Genomic DNA, 9,698 nt, shown 5'->3' on the forward strand with positions numbered 1-9,698 from the left:
AGGCAGACAGATCGCTTGAGCCCAGGAGTTTGAGACTAGCCTGGGCAACATGGTGAAACCCTGTCTCTACAAAAAGTACAAAAATTAGCCAGATGTGATGTCACACACCTGTAGTCCCAGCTACTCAGGAGGCTAGGCTGGGAGGATTGCTTGAGCTCAGGAAGCAGAGGCTGTAGTAAGCTGTGATCGTGCCACTGCACTTCAGCTTGGGTAACAGAGTGAGACTCTGTCTCAAAAAAAAAAAGTCCTATCTGTTTCTTTTTTAAAAATATTTTTTGTTGGCTCATGCCTGTAATCCCAGCACTTTGGGAGGCCGAGGCGGGTAGATCACGAGGTCAGGAGAGCGAGACCATCCTGGCTAACACGGTGAAACCCCGTCTCTACTAAAAATACAAAAAAAAATTAGCCGGGCGTGGTGGCGGGCGCCTGTAGCCCCAACAACTCAGGAGGCTGAGTCAGGAGAATGGCGTGAACCTGGGAGGCGGACCTTGCAGTGAGCCGAGATTGTGTCACTGCACTCCAGCCTGGGCGACAGAGTGAGACTCTGTCTCAAAAAAAAGAAAAAATAGTTTTTGTTTGTTTGTTTTAGAGACAGGGTCTTGCTCTATTGCCAGGCTGGAGTGCAGTGGCACGATCATAGCTTATCACAGCCTCCAACTCCTAGGCTCAAGCAATCCTCCCACCTTGGCCTTCTGAGGAGCTGGGACTACAGGTGTGCACCATCACACCTGGCTAATTAAAAACATTTTTTTTTTTAGAGATGAGATCTCACTATGTTGCCCAGGCTGATCTGAAACTCCTGGCTTCAAGTAATCCTCCTGCCTCAGCCTCTCAAACGGCTGGTATGACCCGTGTGAACCACTGCCCACAGCTGAGATGCCCTCTCTATTTCTAAGCCCTCTGGTTTCTTTCTTTCTTTCTTTGAGATGGTGTCTTGCTCTGTCACCCAGGCTAGAGTGCAGTGGCGCGATCTTGGCTCTCTGAAACTTCCGTCTCCGGGGTTTAAGCGATTCTCCTGCCTCAGCCTCCCGAGTAGCTTGGATTATAGGTGCCCACCTCCACACCCGGCGAATTTTTGTGTTTTTAGTAGAGTTGGGGCTTCACCATGTTGGCCAGGCTGGTTTTGAACTCCTGACCTCAAGTGATCTGCCTGCCTCGGCCTCCCAAAGTGCTGGGATTATACCCTCTGGTTTCTAAGGATGCATAAATTCCTTTTCCAGAGTTTCTGGCTCTATAAATGATGTCCGTTAGTACAAGCTTTTAGAGCTAATAGAACGAGTGTCTTCAAAGTTTTTTTTTTTTTTTAAGGGTAAAACCATGAAACCTTATAGTAATTCTGATATTTCATTAATTCATCAGGTAGTTGTTGAGTTCCTGTGATGTGCTTAACCCTCAAGGAATCTGGTTCCTTTAGCTCTGAGTTAATTATGTATTTTGAACTTCAATTTCAATGTCTGAATCCCTCCCACTGGCTGGATTCTGCTACTCTACCCTCTACTGCTGCCCTTTTCATTGGTTTAATCCAGGATTTCTGAAGCTCAGCACTGTGGATGGTTTGGACTAGATAGGCCTTTGTTGTGGGGGACTGTGCTATACAGTGTAAGATGTTCAGTCTCATCCTTGTCCTCTACCTGCTGGATACGAATAGCAGCACACGCCCTCCAAGTTGTGACAACCAGAAATGTATCCAGACATTGACAGATGCCCCCACACTGCAAACCAACCGTTTAACATCTTATCCCCTTTCTGTGCTTTGTTTTTCTTCCCAAAGTCATGTCTCACAAGAGAACAGCGAGTACAGATCTTAAGCAACTGAACCAGGTCAACTTCACCCTTCCCAAGAAGGAAGGACTTTCCTTTCTTGGCGGCCTTCGGTCTAAGAATGATGTCCTTTCCCGCTCTAATGTCTGCATCAATGGGAACCATGTTTACCTGGAGCAGCCAGAAGGCAAGGGTGAGACCAAGGACAGCAGCCCATCCTCCTCCCCATCCCCCAGGGGCTTCAGAAAGAAGCATTTGTTCTCTTCTACGGAGAACCTGGCGGCTGGGTCTTGGAAGGAGCCTGCTGAAGGAGGTGGGCTGTCTTCTGACAGGCGGTTCTCCGAATCTTCCACCAAGGACTCCTTGAAGTCTATGACCCTGCCGTCCTACCGACCTGCCCCACTGGTCAGTGGGGACCTCAGGGAAAACATGGCCCCCGCAAACTCGGAGGCCACAAAAGAAGCCAAGGAGAGCAAGAAACCAGAGAGCAGGAGGTCCTCTTTGCTGTCTTTGATGACGGGGAAGAAGGACGTGGCTAAGAGCAGTGAAGGTGAAAACCCTCTCACGGTCCTGGGGAGGGAGAAGGAAGGCATGCTGATGGGGGTTAAGCCTGGGGAGGATGCGTCGGGGCATGCTGAAGACCTTGCGAGAAGATCCGAGAAAGATACCGCAGCTGTTGTCTCCAGACAGGGCAGCTCCCTGAACCCCTTTGAAGATGTGCAGATCACAGAACCAGAAGCTGAGCCGGAGTCCAAGTCTGAACCGAAACCTCCAATTTCCTCTCCGAGGGCTCCCCAGACCAGAGCTGTCAAGCCCCGGTGAGTTTTGGCTCTTCTCATGCAGGGCATTTCTACCTCGCCATTGGTGGTTTTCAGGCTTACGTTAGACCAGGTCTTGCTGGTTCCATGATGTCATAGTACCTGTACATGCCAAAGGTTTGCTGGTCTAAATTCTTTTTTTAACGAGTCCTACTGCCAGCCTGGCCTGCCCTGTACAAATTGCAGTGATGTTTCCTAGCCCAGAGCCACTGCCCCACAGGCATAGTCTGTCCTTTCTGTCAGCTTATCAGATCTCAGTGGAATGTAATGGTTTGTAGCAGATTCTGGGTGTTGCAAGTTGGGAATACTGGGTTTGGGTTGTAGTATATGCAGTACCTGTGTTTACAAAGTGCAGTACCTGTGTTTGCGAAGTTCTTATCTCACATTTCCCCTTGACCTAGATGTTATCCTGCCTCGTTGCATTTTGGCATTGGTTCCTGGTATGAGAGACCCTTGGTCTCTTGAGTGACAGTGACGGTCCTCTCTCAAGTGACAGTGACAGTTCTCTGTGTCCACTTTGCCCCTTGTTGTGAGAGCCAGTGTGAGACTTGGGGACTGGCCTTGGGGACTTCTGCTTTTCTGTGTGACTCACATTGACACTGACAATATTTGTGGTCTGGGGAGTGAGAGATTTATTTTTTTAGAGATTCTGCTTACTTTGACATGCACACGTACACACATACACACTGTTCCTCTTAAACTTATCTGTACCTGTTGCTTTGTGTTAACATCTTTAACCACTTTGAAACTTTTAGGTGCATTTTGTCCTGTAATAATCAAATGCTCGGGCCTTGTGTTAATCACCACAAGAAACCAGATCTTTACTGGGATCTGTTCATTTCTATTGCAAAAGACTTGTGTGTGACAGATCTGCTTGGTTGTAAAAGTGTCTGTTAAGTGTTAGTGTTCCTTTTGTTTTTTTGAGATGGTCTTCCTCTGTCACCCAGGCTGGAGTACAGTGGCACGATCTCGGCTCACTGCAACCTCCACCTCCCAGGTTCAAGCAATTCTCCTGCCTCAGTCTCCTGAGAGTAGCTGGGACTACAGGTGCACACCACCACACCCGACTAATTTTTGTATTTTTCGGTAGAGATGAGGTTTCACCATGTTGGCTGGGCTGGTCTCGAACTCCTGACTTCAGGTGATCTGCCTGCCTCGGCCTCCCACAGTGCTGGGATTACAGGTGTGAGCCACTGCGCCTGGCTAGTGTTCCTTTTTTAACTTCTTAAGGTACTGCCCCACATGTAAAGAGGTTCTCCCCTGGTGAATGACTTGATTTTTGTGTATTTTCTTTGTCTCTCATGATGCATCTGCACTGACCTGCAGATTTTATTTTGTCCTTTTTGCAGACTGGAAGTGTCTCCGGAGGCGCAACCCACAGCCAGGCTTCCTTCCCCCGCTGACTTCCCTTCCTCTCTTCCTCCTCTCCCTTCTAGTTCTGGCCAGGCACCTGTCCCCTCTGAATTGGGACATGGTACAGACACACAGTCTTCTGAGAGTCCTTCTGTCTTCTCCTCTCTCTCTTCTCCCATAGCAGCTCCCATTTCCACATCCACTCCAATTGAAAGCTGTCCTCCTATAGATAGGGGCCAGGCCAAGTCTGAAGAACCACCCTTGCTCCCTAAGGCAGAGTTGCAAACGGAGAGTTTAACTCCAGTTCCAACTTCTGGTTCTTCTGCCCTGGGATCACTTTTCAAACAGCCATCCATTCCAGCGAATACAGGGACAGAAAATTCTCTGATGGGCAGGACCTGTGAGACAGGCACAGAGAAGAACACCAGCAACCTTGAGTTGGAGGAATCTCTCCCGGAGCAGCCTGAAACGGGGCGACAAGAGGAAGAACTTCCAAGATTCCCCCGCAAAAAACAAGACTACAGCCCATCATCTGGAGAGGCCCAGGAAGTACCGTCTGCCCTTTCACTCAGCAGTGATGGAGCTGCGAGCCCCGTTGGGGAGCTTGTGGCAGGAGGAGACAGAGACTTGGAGAGTCAGGCTGGGTCTCTTGTGGGGAGCAAAGCTAGGGATGCAGTTGAAGAAGCAGCACCCCCTCTTCCCATGGGAGAATCGGTCCCTTCCATTGATTCCACGATGCAGAAGCTGGAAGAGATGGGTCTGAACCTCCGTGAGGGCCAGAAGAAAACCAAGAAGCGCGCGTCATTTTCTGAACAGCTCTTCACAGAAGAGGTGGTAGAGAGGGCCGTCCCGCTGCTGGAAGGACACAGCAGTGGTACCCAGGAGCTGACCCCTGCATGCGCTGTTGCTGGAAACGTGTCTGATGGAGAGCCTCCTGGGTCTTCCCACACAGAGGACTCAGAGAGGGAATCAGTGACCACACCTGGGCCAGCGACGTGCGGTGCGCCAGCCTCCCCGGCGGGTCACCTCCGCCTCCCCTCCCAGGAGGAGAGTTTCTCCGAAGCCCCCATGAGTGAAGCAAGCTCAGCGAAAGACACTCCACTCTTTAGGATGGAGGGAGAGGATGCCCTTGTGACTCAGTATCAGAGCAAAGCCAGTGACCATGAAGGTTTATTGTCTGACCCGTTGAGTGACCTTCAGTTGGCCTCAGATTTTAAATCTCCAATCATGGCTGATCTGAACTTAAGCCTTCCTTCCATTCCTGAAGTCGCATCGGATGATGAAAGAATAGATCAGGTTGAAGATGACAGAGATCAGGTTGAAGTTGATGGAGAGACAGCAAAGTCGTCAACTCTGGACATAGGAGCTTCATCCTTGAGCTTGGTAGTCCCCTGTCCTGAGAGGGGAAAGTGGCCCAGTGGCAAGGCAGATAGGTTGGCACTGGGGGAGAGCCTGCGTGATTTCAGCCTGCAGGCACCCAAAGCATCTGTGACAGCTCCTTCAGAGCAGACCACAGAGTTCGGAATTCACAAATCACATCTTGGCAAGAGCTCAAGCTTGGATGAACAGCTGCCAGGCCCCAGTGGTGGTGAGGAAGAAAACCTGATGGGAAATGGGAGTCCAAGCCCGCCTCCTGGCACGTCCCTGGACAATCCTGTACCCAGCCCCTCCCCTTCTGAGCTCTTTCCTGCCACACACTCTTTCCCCAGCTCTGCACATTCTGACACTCACCACACCAGCACAGCAGAATCTCAAAAAAAAGCCACAGCAGAGGGCTCCGCTGGTAGAGTTGAAAATTTTGGCAAGAGGAAGCCACTCCTCCAGGCCTGGGTCTCACCCTCGGAGACACATCCAGTCTCAGCTCAGCCAGGCGCTGGAACTGGGTCAGCCAAGCACAGGTGAGAGATGGGGGAGATTGTCTATGTAAATGTCAGCAATGTCCCCCTTTGCTTCCTACCTGCAGAGGTTACAGCTTTCTAACCACACAGACGTCTGACAGGACAACCTGCCTGTCACTGTCCTGCTGGTAGGGCTGCCCCTTGTGGTGGTAATACCTCAAGACGCTGCTGCGTTTATAGCAAGAACATAATAGTAGTCTGTAAATATAGCTTAGGAATTATTCTGCACAGTCAGATTTGGAGTGCTCACATGCAGAAACGCAATGCCAGCAGTATCTTAACAGTCTCAGAACTAACTGGCATTGAGCGGTGGTAGCATCTAGCAGTGTCAAAAACTTCTTCAAGCACTGCCCAACGTGAAGCTTGTATGTTTGTTTTGAACTCTCTTTACTGTGGAGGGACAGAAGCCTCTGCAAAGTTTTACAGTGAACGCCTAGGCTCTAGTTGACTTCAAAAAATAAGAGACTGCCTTTAATGTTCTGATGTTCATAACAAGACCAAGGGTCCCGTGAAGATATCAGGACATCTGGGCAAGGACGTGCTTTGCTGGCTTGCATGTGGCGGCCCAGTCCTGACTACTTTTGTTTCCACAGGAACTGAGACATTGGAGTGTGTTGGCCCGGAGATGAGGGCAGCATGTGACCCACCTGCCCCTTGTCTGGCTTACTGGCTGCCATCTTTGTGGTGGGCAGTTGCTCAGTTTTGCCATGTCAGGAGGGTCTAAAGATCCTTTTTCCCTTCTCTTTAGACTTCATCCTGTGAAGCCAATGAATGCAACGACCACCAAGGTTGCTAACTCCAGCTTGGGAACTGCCACCATCATCAGTGAGAACTTGAACAATGAGGCCATGATGAAGGTATGTCTTCTGGGTAGCTGGTGCATTCGTTAGGAATTGACAGAGCACCTGTTCCCATAGTCACCATTGTATACCTCAGCCTGGGCAGCTGGCGGTGCCAGGAACCACTTAGTCATACATCTGGAGTCTTTGAGTAAACTTTGGAAGCCCCCAGACATTCCACTGGATAATTACTTTATTCCCTTATACTTGTTTACTTGTTTAGTTATTGTTAAATTTTTTTTTTTGTCTCAAGCAACGTGATTGACGCTGGTCCTTCTTTTTTAAAAAAATTATTTAAACATTTTCCTTCTTAATAGAGATGGGGTCTTCCTATGTTGCCTAGGCTGGTCTTGAAATCCTGGGCTCAAGTGATTCCCCCACCTTGGCCTCCCAAAGTGCTGGAGTTACAGGCGTGAGCCACCACACCCAGCCTGGCACTTCTTTTTAATGAGAAGAAAATGTCACCCACAATCTGGCCCATTCAGGTCAGGTATTTTCTTTTTCCCTCTTGTTTCCTTTCCTTTGGCAAGAATGTAAAATTCTGATAATTGCAATCATTGCATAGATATACTTTTCTGGTAACTTTATTTTGAAATAATTTCAAATGTTAAAACAAAGTTGCAAGAACAGTACAAAGAGCTCCTGTAAACCCTTCCTCCCAGTTTGTTAGTGGTTAACATTTGACCACATTTGCCAATCAGTCTCATCCTCTCTGCTTCCTCTGCCCTACCTTCTCTCTTTCTGAATATACACACGCAGATGTATGCATAATTTTTTTTTTTAATCATTTGGAAGTAAGTTGTGTACCTCATGTTCCTTTTAACCCTAAATACTTAACTGTGTCATTCCTAACAGTAGGGACATTTATCAAAATCAGGGAACTTTTTTTTTTTTTTTTGAGATGGAATCTCATTCTGTCACCCAAGCTGGAGTACAGTGGTGTAATCTTGGCTCACTGCAACCTCCCCATCCTGGGTTTGAGCAATTCTCCTGCCTCAGCCTCCTGAGTAGCTGGGACTATAGGTATGCGCCACCATGCCCAGCTAATTTTTGTATTTTTAGTAGAGACAGGGTTTTGCTATGTTGGCCACGCTGACCTCGAACTCCAGACCTCAGGTGATCCGCCTGTGTTGGCCCCCCAAAGTGCTGTGATTACAGGGATAAGCCCCTGCGCCCGGCCTACCTCATGCTCCTTTTACCCCTAAATATTCCTAACAGTAAGGAGATTCATCAAAAGCAGGAAATTTTTTTTTGATACAGGATCTCACTCTGTTGCCCAAGCTGGAATGGAGTGGCATTCCACGGCTCATCATAGCCTCGACCACCTGGGCCCAATCAATCCTCCTACCTCAGCCTTCTAAGTAGCTGGGACTACAGGCGAGCGCCACCAAGCCCGGCTAATTTATGTTTTTTTTTTTTTTTTGAGACGGAGTCTCGCTTTGTCACCCAGGCTGGAGTGCAGTGGCCCACGGTCTCTGCTCACTGCAAGCTCTGCCTCCCGGGCTCACGCCACTCTCCTGCTTCAACTTCCCAAGTAACTGGGACTACAGGTGCCTGCTACCACGCCCAGCTAATTTTTTGTATTTTTTTTAGTAGAGACTGGGTTTCACCATGTTAGCCAGGATGGTCTTGATCTCCTGACCTCGTGATCTGCCCGCCTCGGCCTCCCAAAGTGCTGGGATTACAAGCGTGAGCCACTGCGCCCGGCCTAATTTATGTATGTTTTGTAGAGATGGGGTTTCACCATGTTGCTCAGGCTGGTCTTGAACTCCTGGGCTCAAGTGATCCACCTGCTTCGGGCTCCCAAAGTGCTGGGATACAGGTGTGAGGCACAATGCCCAGCCTGTTTTCTGTTTTTCAGTATGAATTAACACTATAGTCAATAATTTTCTATATGGAACTTTTTCTAATCTTTTAGATGATTTCCTTAAGCTAAATTTCCAGGAAGTGTCTTGCTCATTTGGAGGGTCTCTTCTCTTTGAAAAGTATGGGCTCATATTAAAAAACAGCTCTCCACAAAACAAAACCAGCCTCCCAGATGAACTCTGTTTGGGAGTGTCTTCATCCTGCCCTTTCTGGTTCTAGAATCTGAAGGATTTAGAATACTGCCTTGCTGCAAATCCCTGGTCTTCAACTCATTATCTGGACTAGAAGAGAATGATTTACTGAGGGATTGGTGACCTTTAGTGGGCAGGATATGTTGTATTTCAAATATGTAGAGAGGGACTTCCCAACTGACACTGGGAACTGCAGTCTATAGAAATACACTTTATTTTTATTTTAGTTCAGAGCAGCTAAAATTTCATTCCATCATAGATTTTACAGTCCCAGGGACTCTGGATATTGAATAGTTTTCTTTTTTGTTTTTTTTATTTTTTTTGAGACGGAGTTTTGCTCTTGTCACCTAGGATGGAGTGCAGTGGTGTCATCTTGGCTCACCACAACCTCCACCTCCTGGGTTCAAGCAATTCTCCTACCTCAGCCTCCAGAGTAGCTGGGATTATAAATGCCTGCCACCATGCCTAGCTAATTTTTGTATTTTTAGTAGAGATGGGGTTTTGCCATGTTAGCCAGGCTGGTCTCGAACTCCTGACCTCAGGTGATCCACCAGCCTTGGCTTCCAAAAGTGCCAGGATTACAGGCATGAGCCATCATGCCTAGCTTTGTTTTATTTTTTAATGGAGATGGGGTCTTGCTCTGTTGCCTAGGCTGGCAGGTAATGGCTATTCACACATGCAATCATAGCTTATCGCAGCCCCGAACTCCTGGGCTCAAGTGATCCTCCTACCTCAGCCTCCCAAGTAGCCAGGACTACAGATGCGCCACCATGCTTGGCTGAAAGTGTTTTTCAAGTGCTGGGTACTTGTTATTCCCTCTGGCTTCATTGCATGTCTACCAGTAAGAGCTGGGATAAAGGTTCACAGGAAGCTGGAGGTCCAAGTTTTTGGTAAAAGAAGCCAAGCAATCATAACTGATGATTGCTGAAAACAAGTTAGCATCTTCTTGCTGTCTTGCCCCACTTTTTTTTT

General features: G+C 48.3%; 2 protein-coding genes across 2 annotated transcripts in view; both read left to right on the forward strand.

Moving 5' to 3' along the window:
• LOC105525172 (rab11 family-interacting protein 1-like) overlaps positions 1-2,540 on the forward strand; it is a 25,678-nt gene extending 23,138 nt beyond the window's left edge. The window contains exon 2 of the mRNA XM_011960712.1: positions 2,307-2,540. The gene's annotated coding sequence lies outside the window, so the exon portion shown is untranslated. The remainder of the gene's footprint in view (positions 1-2,306) is intronic.
• RAB11FIP1 (RAB11 family interacting protein 1 (class I)) overlaps positions 1,775-9,698 on the forward strand; it is a 20,582-nt gene continuing 12,658 nt past the window's right edge. The window contains exons 1-3 of the mRNA XM_011960711.1: positions 1,775-2,579; positions 3,929-5,830; positions 6,579-6,687. Coding sequence (XP_011816101.1) covers positions 2,134-2,579; positions 3,929-5,830; positions 6,579-6,687 — 2,457 coding nt within the window. The 5' untranslated portion in view covers positions 1,775-2,133. The remainder of the gene's footprint in view (positions 2,580-3,928; positions 5,831-6,578; positions 6,688-9,698) is intronic.

Source organism: Colobus angolensis, unplaced genomic scaffold (assembly GCF_000951035.1).
Source record: "Colobus angolensis palliatus isolate OR3802 unplaced genomic scaffold, Cang.pa_1.0 Scaffold52, whole genome shotgun sequence".
NCBI classification, from domain to species: Eukaryota; Metazoa; Chordata; class Mammalia; order Primates; family Cercopithecidae; genus Colobus; species Colobus angolensis.